The sequence below is a fragment of the Mya arenaria genome, chromosome 5 (assembly GCF_026914265.1).
Source record: "Mya arenaria isolate MELC-2E11 chromosome 5, ASM2691426v1".
Classification (NCBI taxonomy): domain Eukaryota; kingdom Metazoa; phylum Mollusca; class Bivalvia; order Myida; family Myidae; genus Mya; species Mya arenaria.
In genome coordinates, this window is record NC_069126.1 from 28,222,065 (window position 1) to 28,238,454 (window position 16,390).

Genomic DNA, 16,390 nt, shown 5'->3' on the forward strand with positions numbered 1-16,390 from the left:
CATATTTGTAAACGCTACCCTATTGTTAAAGACTAAGTCATATCGACCCTTGGACAAACGGTAAATTATGAAGCAAACTAACGCTCCAGATAACTCCAAAACCAATATTCATAAATCCTGGGTCTACAATATTCTAAAAACCTTTTAAACTCATAGTATTCATATTTTTGAACATTTTTTAACACGAGAAAAGCCCACCAAACATTGTTTAGTATATGGGGGATAATGTTTGTTTCAGTGAAAGATCGTAATAACTGATATTTCAACGAGTGATCGAGCACCATAAGCTTTATTTCAAGTGTGGCGCAGCCACAAGTGAAATATTACTTTTGGTGTTCACAAGGTGAAATGTTAAGATTTAACATTGAAACAAACGTTTTTTTCAAATATGTGCCTAACAAGGATATGAAATGACCTTCGGAAATGACCTCGCTGGAAATATGTCCTAGCCATGTGCGAGCTGACGTTTGATTTATATGCGAGAGCGGGCTAAAATTTTCAAAATTATAATTTTGTATTTTACTGATTAATCTCTAAATCACAGGAAACCATATTTAAAATAGTATTAATAGTTTATTTATTTAAGGGACTCGCTCATTTTATTGGACCAAACATTTGGTGTTCCCGGTAATGCCATCTGAAAGCACTTATTTTATCATTATTTTACTCTAAACTTTCGAATTTTCAGAAGAAGTACACTCAAAGTATAAAAAATAGTGCAGTTTAAAGTGGGGTGCGAATCAACGCCGGTTAAGTGAAGACTAAACTAGAAAACCGAAGACTGAACTACTAGGCCTCAAAGACTTATACACCAGTAATGAATATTTTGACCTTTTAACAATACATTGATAACATCATGTGACCATGTCAATCAACAAATTACGCAACAACGAATCACTGAAACACATTTGTAACGCTATTGAAAATTGTGCTCTTCAATGACGATATTTTAGCAAATATCAACAAATATCAAGGGTCCCAACTGTCAATATCTTATTTTTAACACTTCTTATGATTTGCCACACTTTATTTCGTAATTAATAAAATTGCATTATACAATCCCTGAGCAAGTCACTTAAAAGTAGGACTTACTTTTCTGGCCAGTAAATCTGTTAATATTTACTATCAAAGAAAGTGAAGGATGTTGAATTTGGGCTCATATGAAGGCTATTCATTACACTACTATATATATATATATATATCGGATAGCAAAAACTGTCTACAAATTTTTGCTTTGTTCTTAATAAAGTTATAATAACCCTAACCAATAACGATAACTTTTCGAAACTTTTATCAATGTTGACAAAAAGCGCTACAATTTTAAACCATGTTTATATCTTAAACCTGGGAGTAAGATACATGTATTATTGGTCTCAGCTTAAACAGAACTCTTTAGCTTCATCTATCTACAGTGGTGTAATGGATATTATCTACAGTACCGCAGTGCAGTTTTTGCTACCGGCGGTAGAATCTTTTTTCCATTATTTAATTTTTATCTTTTTGATCACCATATTTATAAGATTAATTTCATGTTTGAACTGGCCATCTTTATTTTTACAAATCAGAAAGGTTTTATGATAACATTAATTCAGCCCGGCTGGTTAGCCTTTCACGCTTTTGTACATGACGTCTTCGGCTGATTGAAAGAAATAATGTATTCTATCCCAAATTGAGAGTTGCGGGATAGAGAAAGCAAACAAAACATAACAAAAAGCAATAAAACAAATTCTCTGTTTATTTAAGAAAATGGTCATGTCAACATTAAAAACTTCTGGGGAACCGACTGTTTTAAAGTTTCGTGTTTTCATATCCATAATTTACGATTCCATTTTTGTATCCACAAGATTCATCTCCGAGGTCACATTTTTCTGTTCCAGCATCCATCGTATTATTTTCCTTGTTGCCCACAAACACGATTTTATCAGTTTTTCTTTTATCGGCCATGCGCCTGAAATTGGTATTTTGAACAGTATTAGTGACGAATATGATAATAATATAGGTAGGATATTTGGTTCAATTTTCAGTAAATAATCAACGACAAATATAATCAACGACAAATGTACTTCGATCTTAACCAAAACAGTGAACAATTGAAATTAAAGGCGCACAATATAGGTTTATATATGCCTTATTATTTTAACTTACTTGACTTTATTGATAAAAAGCATATGAATTGTGTACAGATAAAAAAATAATTAGCCTTTATAAATTTCAGTTTTTTCTATTAAATAGCTACGTGGCCACGAAATCCCCTGTTCAAAAGCGCCCCAAAATCGCTATTTTTATCAGTACACAAATCATATGCTGTTTTTGTATTGATCGTTAAAGTCAAATGAGTTAAATATAATAATGCATTAAAATGATTGTTTTCAATCAACCTGTATTGTGCGCTTTTAAGATAAGCGTGTTATTAAACTTAAATGTACACCGCACCTGTTGTTCTGTGGGGTGTAGTGTGTGTATACCACGTGATACATTGCGTTATAATTGCTACGTCGGAAGGCAATATTTTGCTTTGATTGAAGACTTTGAACACAAAAAACTTTACTATTTCTTCACCATTTTAAATGAAACATAGTGCAGTATACGCCGCTTTACAGAGCCCCCCCCCCCAATCGCTTTTTCTTACCAGAGTAGGATTGAGAATTTGTTTCTTAAAACACTCTTTTGACGCAATTTATCACGTGGTATACACACACTGTTATAAATGTATCATACATGGAAAGTATTCAAACTCGGTGCAAAAGAGTTCGTACCCCTTAAACTTAGCCGCCTCTTCTGCTGTATCGGGAAGCTGCTGGTGCAACGTTTCAGGCAAAAAGATACAAAGGAACCCCGCCAGGATTGAGGATGCTCCAAATATAACCAATGGAAGAGCTTTGCCGAAATCACCTCCAATAAGTTCACCCTGCATATATACAGATAATGATAAATTATGTCACTGTTCAAAAGAAAACATAATGGCTTACGAGCTTTTATTGTATATACAATCCTAAACAATACGACAGCACATTCACAACTAGTGTTTACAATACTATGCTATTAATACTGCAAACACTATATTCTTATCACCTCGCCCGCCATTTCCTGGCTCGTAAAATGCAATGGACAAACTACGAGTCTTACATAATTTTAGTAAACATGCAGTATGATTTACTGGAAGCCAATTTTTTTCAACAGATATTAATGAACGTTCTACATGTGTTTATTCAGCCTATGATGGCGTGGTACATAGTTATGCCATGTCTAAACTTCAAATTCTTACCATTTTGGCTACATAAGGAGCAGCCATTCCACCAAATCTTGCCACGCAACTACTTGCCCCCATTCCAGCGTTCCGAAGGACAGTCGGGTATAGTTCAAGGGAAAAGACGTAGACAGTTGAAAAAGCACCGGCTGGACCAAGCTTTCCGATCAAAGATAGTGTTAACGTAGCCCAGTGCAATTCTGAAAATGTGTTTAAGTTTGTTCAAAAGAACATACACTGCTAAGGTGGTTGTGATAAGTCACTCAGTTAGTTACTCAGGGGCGCAGCCATTTTAGGGGAATCCAGGCCATACTCCCCTGTATTATGGACACATTACTGCACTGGTCTTGAAGAACTTGGATGCTTTAATATTTTCACGAAAACTAGTGTAATCATTGGATGAACATTTTGTAAAACATTACCACTTTAAAATAGCTGAGGCGTATTAGGTCTAAAAACTTGTACGCCCAATTGTCCTATGTTAGATATTGGACTTTTATATGCATATTACACACACTGAATCATATTTGCAATGATAACAATAAAATCAAGCAATACACACTGAACGTAGTTCAAATAAACATCAAACTTGCTTTGGTTAAAAAACAACAAACTTTTGTTCAAAGTGGTTGAGTAGCCATTTGTTTTATTGAATTTTTGATTGCTAAAAAATTGTCATTTTTCGAAAAAGTTGTAGGCCTACAAGGCCTATATGTAGATACCCCACTGAATAGTATTAGAAAGTTGGAATACTCGAAAACAATTAAAAATATCGAACACTGTTTTTGCGGCTAAGTTTGTGAATCCGAGGTCTTCAACGCAAATTTAGGTTTGTGCTTATCAATTACATGAAAAGTTAGGAATCTTGGAGACTTTCCTATTATGTATATGATAATATCCTTTTTTTCACCATCCTTAACAGATATTGCCTCCTACCCGTCGGTATGCTACACTTAAGTTTCAAACCATTTTTCATTTTTGTACATTTTCGCACCTTTCATTGAAATAGTTTAACCTATATAGCAAAGCTTTATATTGGTATTAATAAATGTATTTATAGAATATTTATACTATCATAAAACTGACGCAAAAACCGGAAGACAAAAAACAATATCAGTTATTCCTTTAAACATGACACTTACACAATTTTGATGCATTATTCTTTCAGAACAGACAACTAAAAGTTAGTCACTATAACATGTAGGTTTTGGTTTTGCCACTTCGTACATTTATATTTTTATTATTTCACGGAAAGTGATATAAATATCTACCATTTAACCCCCAAATTTATTTTAATTATAATAACAATGACCCAAGTTTTACAACTTGGACAAATTTGCATGAGAACTGGCAATGCTGGTTTTCGAACCTGGCTCTCAGAGCCACCGCTCGTACGTGTGGTCGTGCATGGTACGAGATCTGTCTTCTTTCCTGTCTTTCCCCTGGCTCTCAGAGCCACCATCGTACATGCGTATGTGGTCGCGCATGATACGAACACTGTTAAATCGACTTTCCCTTTCTCCAATCACCCGCCACTGAGTATCTGCTTCTTAATCTATTACTACTCTCCTAATCCCCTATAAATTCCCGTTTAACTCTTTACCTGAACTTTTCCACCCCTTTCTCTCACCTTGTCATCCCTTTAACTGTTCCGTATCTCCTCTCCCACCCAACCGTCCCTTCTCTCTTTATCACCTCTTATCCGACTCTCTCGTTCACTTCTCTCATTCATCCATCTCTGTCCTCTATCAACACCCTCCTTTACCACTTCTCTCTCTTATCTGACCTTATCCGCTCTGCTCACTTTCCCATTTGATCTTTCCTGACCTCTATTCCCATCCGTCCTTTCACACTCCCATCTCATAAATATCTTTCTCCCTTCACTCCTCTCCCTCTCTTTATATGTTCTCTCCTGCTCCAAATTAATTCCCTCATCACTGCGTTAGAGCCGAGGTGATACAGCTTGGTGCATCTTATATTTCCATAGAATCGATGTATATGTGGTTTAAATGGCGGTTCAGTTAAGGGTGTAGGGGCTACATTTAATCTGAAATGCTGCATTATAGTGTGTTGTTGGGTTTGTCTTCGATTATGACATTTTAGAAACTTTACTTAAACTTATAGGAAGGGGTTCAGGGGAAGGCGCACCCCAGTATAACCGCCAATCGGAGCACATCAGCAATTTACTACGAAAACAAGAGCACATCAGCAATTTACTACGAAAACAACATCGAATGTACATATGCATAGGAAGGCTTAAAATGTATATCGCGTAGTAATTTCAATTTAGTTGTTAAGCCTAAGGAGTATTCTTTTATGAATCTTAATGAATACTTCAATAATACAATGAGAATTAATTTGATCTTAGTAATAACCATTACACGGAAGAACACTTGTACAATCAATTAATAGTATTATCATCATTTAAAAAAAAAAGTTTTACTTATGCACTGGCATACACCCGAGGCTCGTCATATGGGGAATGGCTCAGGTGTTCCGATTGTACAACTCCTAATCATACGAACAATAAGAAAGAGTGAGGATATCAATTATAATCAAAAGACTAAGGCTTCTTTAAAAACACGTATTATTGCTTTACCTTGTCCACCGTACACAACCGTGAATACCATCCCTATAAGCGCAAATCCACCCAGCCACATGAAGCAAATATGTGTCCATCGTCTACCCAATCTCTCAAGCATCGGTATATTGACAAACTTTGGAATCTCAGCAACAGCTAGTAGGAAGAAATTCAAGTAGAAATTTCCCCCGATTGTTCCTGCATACATAGTCACCCCGTAGTAGCACATACTGACAACAACCCTGAAAAAATAAACAATTGTTTAACACTTTTGAGAATAAGACATCAACAACTATATACAACATTTCAAATTAATTTAAGTCAATTTTAAGCCAGTTGTTAACGCCGACATTTCACTTAATTCAATGGCGATATGGCAAGCCAATAATTTCTGTAATAGGTTGACTTCACTTGTAGTGAAATTTCATATCATTATAGTTGTGTACAAATTAAAAAGAAAAGCAGAAACGCAAAAAAACCAACATTTTGAGCGTATGTGTATTTGTAGACATACTCACCAGTTAAAGAATAGGATCATGGTTCGAAGAAAAAGCACTTTATTGGTAAATAGCTCCCACAGTTTTCCTCCCGCTTGGGTTGTAGCAGTCGTATTGCCATCGAAGAGTTTTTCTGGAACCTGTGTATTATTTTGTTTTGCCATTTTCTGAATGATTTTCTCGGCTTCCGCAGTACGCCCAACGCTGATAAGCCATCGTGGTGACTCGTCAAGCAACCTGGAATTAAATTACTTTTCATTTAACCTGGAATTCAATGACACCTCAATAAACCTGGAATTGAATGACTCGTCAATTAACCTCGAATTAAAATATTCGTCAATTAACATGGAATTCAATGACTTGTCAATTAACACAGAATTAAATGACATGTCAATTAAGTTGGAAGTAAATGACTCGACAAACAATTTGGTAATAAATCGGTATTTAAATACACATGTCAAATAACATTCATTATTGTTATTAGTTTAACCTCAAAACGTTATTTAAATTGTTTTACTTTTTAATAAACTGCTGACGTTTTTACAGAAACTGGCAAAACAGAAGTATATTTAACTAGATATAAACGCTTCTCATTACACACAATATAGTAAAAAATAAATACTATAAAACAGACATAATAGACATGCATCAATGTTAGGTAAATCGTTTATTTAATTACATGAACCATAAATGATATATTACCACCAGTAAGAAAGATAGAAAGCACATGGTATTGCTGCGGCTAATTGGATGAATTGCCAGTGTTTGAATATCCACGCCGCTCCCGACAAGTAAATCAGTCCCGTCGTAAAGAAGCCATGTATGAGAATACCGGCCCACACCCTTTTATTAGGACCAACGAGTTCCAAACCTAAAACAACAATACTTTCTACTTTAGTTCAGTTCTAAAGTCAGACCATAGAAGACCTTGAAATGTATTAAATTCATTCTAACTAAATAGACTCTCTAGTCTAGTTTGAAGGTATGGAATTAAGGAAAGCTTTGAAATGTACTAAATTAATACTACCTTAATAGACTCTCTGGTCTAGTTTGAAGGTTTGGAATTAAGAAAGGCTTTGAAATGTATTAAATTAATACTAATTTAAAACCAACTCTGACTTAATTTAAAGGTTTGGAGCTATGCTGTTTGATAATTCGATTTATTAAAGAATCTACAAAGAAAATTTCATTCGAAAACACTCTGTCAAACTTGATGGAGTATGATGGCGCCCGAACAATATGGTAATCGTAGACAGAAAGAACAAGAAATGCATATACACATACGCAATGTATATATTTACTATGCAGTACAAGTCACTACAATTCGCATTCGGAGCTCCTCTGCCATTTATATCGATAACAACCTCGGATGTATGCCGGTAGATTAGTAGAAGTAGTTCGTAATTTTTGATTAATATCATTAATTAAATGTAGTGGTTTAACTGTATTTATTGATCTAAAGTTAAATTGATTGCCAGTGAAGTGTATTATTGCAAACATAATTAAGATTCACAAGCGTTAAGTCATTAAGTTTACCTGGTAAATTAAATTTATACACGATATACTTGCAGCGGACTTAAACATACCGATTTCTGAACATGTAAACCGTTCATATATACATTCGAGGTTGTCAAATGGTCGAGGAGTCTCGAATGTACAATTCGAAACCATTCCAAATAGTTTCAAGCATTTCTGCGTTTTTTATTAATCTAAAGTAGACAAAAATGAGTATAGTTGTTTGAATATTACCAAAACAATAACTGACCTAATACACAGCTGCATATGAACACGCCATGGCAACCGGCTCCCACACAAAATTGCAGAATTGTGTACACCAAGAAATTAGGGGCCCAAACAACGCCCAAGGCAGAAGCTAGTTGGAACACTGCGGAAATCAAAAAGCTCTTCTTCCGACCAATTCTGCAATGCGTAGTATGCGATGAATGCGATGAAGTGTACGTTACTGTGTTACTTTTTGTTTTATTTCAATCTTACAACAACGAATGTTACTGCATTATCTCAAACAACTTCCTCATTTATCAGTTTGCATTTCATAGATAATTAGATACACCGGAGCACGTGTAAATGATATTTCCTTCAGTTGACTATGAAGATAAGTTGACAAAACTGTCAAAGATATATAGATATACAGAAGTGAAAATGCTTTACATATCTGCAAGTAGTCCAAATCCTAGGTCGCCGCAAAGAACTCCGAAATAAAAAACAAGCTGTATGTGAGATGTCTTCAAAGAATCTCCACAGACAAAATTTTGCTGAAATGTACATAAACAAACATTTTAGAATGTATATTTTCTAAGCGGGCATAGCCTTACAAACATACGAACGTAAAGACCACTTATCATATGACAAATCATACCATTTGCAAGAATATTGTTACAACAGGCTTTGATATAACTGAAGAGTTGCGATTAGCATTAACCAATCAAAACGTCATAGTCGATCAATGTGCAAAATGGCCAATTATTCCAGAACGATATATGTTGGTTTTTAATAATTTTGATTGTGAAGTTGCATTATGATTTAAAATATTTCTAAACACTCTTGCACAGGAAAACATTGCTTAATCTGGTGGGTTGCTGTTAGCCGTGACGTAGCAAATGGCTGGACCGGGTCATAGTGCTAAAATGTTAAATTATGGAGACGCATAACAAAGACAGTTGGATCGTCATACAGGAAGCAATGCCCTATCTGATGGGATACAGCTCTTTAAGTATCTTCCATGGTCGAGAGTGTAAGATAGGTTCATTCCGACTCGAGCGTAGGGTGTTTTGCGGAAACGAGGTTTGCGACCGAGTTTCCGCAAAACACCCTGCGCGAGGGTCGGAACCTTTTTATACGAGCGGCTATGGTAGATACTTTTTCTCCCACCTCAGAAAAACAAAAATAAGTAAAAATGTATTTTTGCTGGAACTCTTTTTTGCTAAGTGAAAATAATTGCGTATGGATATGCGATAGCACGTGGTTGTCATGGATATACGCGCAGTGATCCAGTTAATGTTAATAGTCAAATCGGTCTTTTTAAATAGTTCTAAGGATAATGAAGCATTATTTCTTGAATGGTGCATGGAAACTGTTTTATGGTGACATCTGAAGCGAGAAATAATTAATTAGCGTTCTAAATATTACCATAAGACAAGATTTCCTTGATGCTACTGACGACAGTCTTCAACAAGGGAGGTAATTACCATGTGGTAAAAGGAGTTTCATACGGGCATAAGATAAGATAGATAAGAATATCTAGCATGGTTAAATTATTCGATCTACTTATCTGAGGTGGGAGAAAAGTATTTCCCATGACAAAGACAGTTGGATCGTCAAACAGGAAGCTTTCTCCTATCTGGTGGGGTACAGCTCAAGCATTGTGCATGAAAAAGACAGTTGGATCGCCATACAGGACGCATTGCCCTATGTGGTTGCGTACTAACTATAAACTTGATAGCAATACAGTTGTTACAATTTTATAACTAAATCATAGTTTGTTTGTGGAGTTTGTGTTGTATTTTTGTGTGTTCAGTCTTTCACATAATAAGACCTAATGGTCACGTGGAACATGCTTTTATTTGTTTATTTAATTTGTATATTTTGTTTGTTATTTAGATAGATAAATATATATAAATGCTTGGTTCTGTCCTATTACTCTATTTTAAAAGGAATGGTAAAGTTATATTTGCTTTTTCGAACAACTTGATGATACTGACTGTAACAAAATACAATAATTTTACATGATGCAATTGCAAGTATTAAAAACGTAGGAATTAACTTTACCTCTGACGTAAACGTCTCTTTGAAAACATCTCGGCTGTATACCCACTGTGTACAGGAGTGCAGGCTGGCATTAGAAAGGTCCGTGGTATTAACAACTATATCATTAGGAGCCTCGTCCTGGTAGAGGTTACATCTGTCATACTTATATTCGCTTGCTGGTGGTATGTATGCGCTTACTAGTTGTTCGTGAACTTCATTTTGTATTTTCCAGGTGTCGGCGGGGAACATTTCCTTTGGTAATTGACATCTGAAATGTAAACAATCAAATTTGAGTATGATCGAACATTGTAAAGATAGTCAAAGTGACACTCTTATTCAAAATCATTACAAAAACATGTATAACAAACATTAATTTTGATTGACATTACTAGATAATGCATTTATGGAAAATATTAATAACAGATAATAAGATTGTAACCGTGTATTTCAAAGCTGAAAACGCAAAAATATTAAATGACCGGTGAGTGTATAAATATTTAATATATATGGAATATAAAGAATTACCTATATGTAATAGTGCAGTTTACATAATTTTAGACAAACTTAGTACAAGTATTTAGAAATGCATTGTATTTTAGTGAGCTTTAAAATTAACGATCCCTGAAAGTGCATGCGTACGATAATCAGGATGGCCTGCGTAAGAAAGGCGTGATCACAAGCATACGATCTACAAGCGACTGCCAATATTTCTTATGCCCCAACCAAATCGTCATGGAGCAACTTGAGACTATGTCATGATATGGTCTCATCCCTGTTATGTTCATTGTATCTTTTATATTGATACTATGTCATGGTATGGTCTCGTCCCTGGAGTGGTAATGGTATAAATTATATTGGTACTTGTAACTTGAGACTACGTCATGATATGGTCTTGTCCTTGTAGTTTTCGTGGTATCATTTACATTGATACTTGTAACTTGAGACTATGTCATGATATGGTCTCGTTCCTGTAGTTTTCGTGGTATCATTTATATTGATACTTGTAACTTGAGACTATGTCATGATACGGTCCCGTCCCTGTAGTTTCGTGGTATCATTTACATTGATACTTGTAACCTGAGACTATTTCATGATATGCTTCTACTTCTACCGGTTAGTGACCACTGTCATCATGTTGACTATTCTGTCACTTTTGGGTGTGCGCAAATATAATTTTGAATACAATAACAAAAAAGGTGCTATACAAATTAGACAGTGGTGATTAAAAACAGGGGGCTATTGATTTATTTGTTAGTCAGGAGCCTCTTGAACGATTCCAGGCTGCTGACAGATGTAGCAGAGGAGGGTAAGGCATTCCAATCCCTGATGGTCCTCGGGTAGAATGACTCTTTCCTAGTCGTTGTGTTGCATTGTGGGATCTGGAAAGAGTTTGTGCCCATATTTCTTGAGATCCTGTCTGGTGTTACGAGTTTGTGGCTTGCTGCAACGTTGACCTCCTGGTTGTTGATCTTATACAGCATTGACAAACGTGCGTTTTTTTTTTCTTCTAACCTCTAACGGTGTCCACCTTAGTTGTTCTATCATATCAGTAACGGATGATCTGTTTCTGTACCGATTTGTTACATATCTGGCCGATCTTCTTTGTACCATTTCTAATTTATATTTATCTTTTTGTAGATGTGGATCCCATAGAGCGCTGGCGTACTCGACTGTTGGTCTAACGAGGGAGATGTAGGCATTTTCTTTGATACCGCTGTTGGAGATATTGAGGTTTCTTTTGAGAAATCCTATTGTTTTATTTGCCTTGGCACAGATGTTTCTGATATGGTTTTGCCATTTAAGGTCTGATGTTATGGTTACCCCTAAGTATTTTGCAGATGTTACGTGCTCCAGAGTGTGGCTGTGTAGCTGGTAATCCGTTATAATTGGTGTTCAGAGTGTGGCTGTGTAGCTGGTAATCCTTTATAATTGGTGTTCTGTTTTTAGTTACCGATAGTACCTGGCATTTATCTGGATGGAATTTCATCATCCATATTTCTTCACAGAGAGCCAACTTGTCTAAATCTTCCTGGAGGGTATTATCATCTGATGTTACTGTGATGTATGCAATGGTGTCATCTGCAAAGAGCCTCACGGTCGATTTGATGTTTTCTGGCATGTCATTGATATAGAAGAGGAAGAGGCTGGGTCCTAGCACAGATCCTTGTGGCACCCCAGACTCTACATCGATGGAGTCAGATGTTTCCCCTTCTATCAGTACTCTCTGGGTTCTCTCACCAAGGAAGCTTTTTATCCAGGTGTTTGTTTTTCCTGTTATCCCATAGTGTTTGAGCTTATGTGTCAGTAGGCCATGGCTGACCTTGTCAAATGCCTTCGAAAAGTCCATGATTAGGCAGTCTGTTTGTTGGCCATTATCAAGGTTCTTGGTGATGTCGTCGATGAATTCTATCAGCTGTGTTTCACATGATAGTTTCTTCCGAAACCCATGTTGGAGGTCATACAGGATGTTGTTGTTATCTGCATGGCACATGATATGGCTGGTGACTATGTTCTCCATTATCTTACAACATATACAGGTTAACGATATTGGTCTGTAGTTGATTGGTTCAAACCTTTTCCCTTTTTTAAATACTGGGCAGACATTTGCTGTTTTCCATAATGTTGGTACCACTCCTGTGTCATATGATCTTTTAAAGATAAGTTGGAGTATTGGAGCTATTTCATTTGCTAGTTCTTTTAGAATCATAGGGGAGATGCTATCTGGGCCCGCGGCTTTATGGGGATTTAGACCATTTAGAAGTTTCATTATACCTTCTTTTGTGATGGTAATATCAGGTGCTGTGGGGTGTTGGCCAGACATGTTGCATCTTTCCTTGAATTCTGTGTTGCTGAGGTCGTTTTAACTTGAAAATGCTTCCTGGAACTGTGCATTTAAGATGTTGGCTTTGTCGGTTGAGTCAGCATGTAGTAGACCTGCTGATTTAAGAGGTGGTATGCTACTCCCATCTGACCGTTTATGCTTAATGTACGTCCAGAATCTTTTCATGCAGTCAGTACCTCTGTCCAATTCACTACTTGGTGTAACGATGTCTTCAATATACCTCCAGTATGCCTTTCTTAGTTCTCTTTGGGTTTTGCTCTTTAGGTCTTTATATGAAGCACTGTCTCTTTTATCTCCTGATTTTTTCTTCTTTTTGTAAGCTCTGTCCCTCCTTATATGGTCTCGTCCATGGAGTGGTCATAGTATAATTTATATTGATTCTTGTAACTTGAGACTACGTCATGATATGGTCTCGTCCCTGTAATTTTCGTGGTAGCATTTATATTGATACTTGTAACTTGAGACTACGTCATGATATGGTCTCGTCCCTGTATTTTATATTGTATAATTGGTGCCATTAAACAAGACTATCGTTAAAGGTTAGCTAGTTGGCATAAGTTTGTATATCAGTTGTATTTTACATTTCGTTTCCCAAACGATATTGGTGCGATTAAGGGAGACAACAATGCTGTTGCGTGTTATTTTTATATAAAATTAGTATACGTATATGCGGTATATACGGTTTGCACACCAATAAAAGAGTTTTGTTCATTTATGATTTTTTTATTTACTTAGTATATGAATTAGCTTTAGGAAAATTGAGCTATCTTTTTTGAAAAGTTAACGCTTTACAAAAGACGAACGTTTTTTTACAGAAGTCTTGCTATCCCTTTTTTCTGAATTTATAAGCCAAATGTTTTAGGAGTTCCCTATTGTATAACATAATCAATTATGTTAAAATGTATATTACTTTTGAAGGATTGATTACCTATCATGGATACAGAAGGCCCGAGTTCAGTAGACAGCTTTATTGAAGGTCAACCTGGGCCGTCGACCGGCTGAATATTGAAATCATAAGACACTTCTGAGTCCAAGGTCTTCACCCTATGTGACATACAATTAATATTAGACGTTAGTTGGTTACTTAATCCTTATTCCGTATTTTTTTTTCTAACTGTCTCCCTGTTCCTTATTAAAAATGAGCAAGTCTCTGTAAAAAAACTCTATCTTATGTCTGAAGTTATGATATTGTTTAACGATAATTATTATCGTGTTAAAACGAAGGTGTTATATTTATGTAATTAGGCAAAACTGTTTTCTTGTTATTATGTTCTTTTACCGGGACAAATATGCACATCAATCTTCATACATACTATGACTCACAGCAAAGAAGTTTTTGCCATGAATGAAAATATAAATTGCATAGTTCGAAAATATGAAATCAGTTAGAACTGTTAGACTTTCAGCTTACATATTTTAACTTATGTTGCATGTTTGTTTGAAACGATAATGACGTCAATGTTGCACATAATGTAGAATGACGTTAATGTCCAGATACATCTACAAAAATAAAAGGATATGTTGCTTAAAAATTGCTAAGTACCTATGATATTGTATTAAAGTGGCCTTCATTTTCCATATTGTTTTTATGCAATGATTATTAAAAGATACACCATGGCAATGATCGGATTCGTGTAAGCATGAGCTTGAATAAGCTGTATATAAAGAAAGAGAAGGCTATATAAATGTTGCTTATTTCATTTTGGAACATCTGACAATAATGTAGGTGGACAGCCTATCTGATAACATTTATGATGGTTTGCAAATTCAAGCATGCGTTTTCAAGATATCTTTGAATATAAACACTAAATCATTGACAACAGTTCTAAGAAAAAATACATATTCGAAGTAATCCAATTTAAATGCAGATTTCAGATGCACACATATTTAAATATAAAATTCACTCAATTACAAATAAGTAATATTAACCAACCTATGCTCTGGTGTGTACAAGAGAACAATATTCATCATCATAAACGAGGCAACAGAAATTGCCGGAATGTATAAAACAACAAGTTGCTTTTTCTGGTAGTATCCTAATTCTCCAATTTCTATAAGAATGTCATCGAACTTCATTATGCAAACTTGAACCTAAACCTACGTACTAAAACAGTTAAACGTGTCTACACTATTAAGCGCGCTCTCGGTGTGTTTTACCTTTTAAATAATGAATGATTAATTAGCGTGCATGCAAAACACATAAATATAAGAGAGAAAATGAATTACCTTCAAGGGAAGATAAAACATTGCATGATCACCAAAAAACGTATTACCATACACGACCTTATTCAACTAAGCTTAATACATATTATAAATGTGCAGGTATAAATGTGTCCATATCTCGGTCAATATTGGTTTGATCTTGCTGAAATTTTCCGCAAATATAGTTGTGATGCATGGCATAAATATCGTATTAATTTAAATTAATAAAACCACAGATATAACACCCGAATGTGATTTTTCTTAAAATTGAAATGCTGAAAACTCACAGGGTGATTAAGAAAAATAAACTATAATAATAATATCTGTCATATGTTTCCGTTCCGGATAGAAAAATCTGGCCCGAGGGCACCTGCGTTGTTAGGTAACGAGGCTTGCCGAGTTACCGGCTACGCAGCGTGCCCGAGGGTCGGATTTTTCTATCCGGAACGGGATCATATGATATATATGTTTTGTAGCATACCTTAAATTACATTTTTTGTGAAGAAAATACATAAAAAGCGCATTAAATGTTAATGGAAATCATCTATTGAAATATCATAATTATGGTTGCATGCGGTGTATTGTTAAAGAAATGAAAAGTATTACGTCACAGCGCGTGACTCATCTGGCATGGGGGTGGGGCAGATGGAGATTTCAAGCATGGCTTAATTCACCGGAAATGCCTATCCGGTGTGCTAGAATAATGTTGGTGTATGGTTGTTTCGATTAAGACCTCCATTTGTTGGTAACATATTATAAAAAATATGATAAAAAACCAAGAACATATTATAACGGTCTTAATTACCATGTATTTCATATGTGCGGAGGGGTTGAGGGAGTCGGTTACCTAGATCACAACATCAGCAAACTTAAGCTTAAAGACAATCGCTCACATATTGCCATCAAAGTGCATTCTACATAATTCAACAATAACACTTAGTCATGTTATATTTATTTGTTTTCTATAACCAGTATATATAATGATCGTTGCCAATTAAAATAAAGCAATACGGGTCCTTGCATTCGGGCAAAAATTTTCACATGTAAGCAGGGCAGTTGAAAAAATCGGACCCAAGGGTACGTGCGGAATCTATATTTCTCCCACCTCAGATAAGTAGATCCAAAAATTTAACCATGCTAGAAATTCTTATCCTGCCCAAGGGCAAAGATAAAACGCCCGTATGGAACTCCTTTTTAATGGTCATCACATTGTAATTACCTCCCTTGTTAAAGACTGTCGCCTGTAGCAAACCTTG

General features: G+C 35.5%; 1 protein-coding gene across 2 annotated transcripts; it reads right to left on the reverse strand.

The window, feature by feature from the left end:
• Positions 1-1,733: 1,733 nt before the first annotated feature.
• LOC128234923 (organic cation transporter protein-like) lies at positions 1,734-15,065 on the reverse strand. Of its 2 annotated transcripts, none has more exons than XM_052949542.1 (10): positions 14,866-15,065; positions 10,112-10,358; positions 8,495-8,598; positions 8,091-8,245; positions 7,028-7,196; positions 6,347-6,562; positions 5,847-6,070; positions 3,266-3,447; positions 2,757-2,908; positions 1,734-1,948 (listed from the first exon to the last, which is right to left on the reverse strand). In XM_052949542.1, exons 1-10 carry the CDS (start codon positions 15,006-15,008, stop codon positions 1,789-1,791), a joined length of 1,752 nt encoding a protein of 583 aa, XP_052805502.1. In that variant the 5' UTR covers positions 15,009-15,065; the 3' UTR covers positions 1,734-1,788. The 2 variants fall into 2 exon arrangements, with proteins under 2 accessions (XP_052805502.1, XP_052805503.1); XM_052949543.1 differs by lacking the exon at positions 14,866-15,065 and adding an exon at positions 13,861-13,975.
• Positions 15,066-16,390: the final 1,325 nt, after the last annotated feature.

Coding starts and splice junctions, on each gene's coding strand:
- LOC128234923 (XM_052949542.1), bottom strand. CDS start 15,008: ATGAAGTTCGATGACATTCTTATAGAAATTGGAGAATTAGGATACTAC. Junction 6,071..6,346: donor ATGATCCTATTCTTTAACTG/GTGAGTATGTCT, acceptor TTATTTTTTCAG/GGTTGTTGTCAGTATGTGCT. Junction 1,949..2,756: donor GAGGCGGCTAAGTTTAAGGG/GTACGAACTCTT, acceptor TACCAATTTCAG/GCGCATGGCCGATAAAAGAA.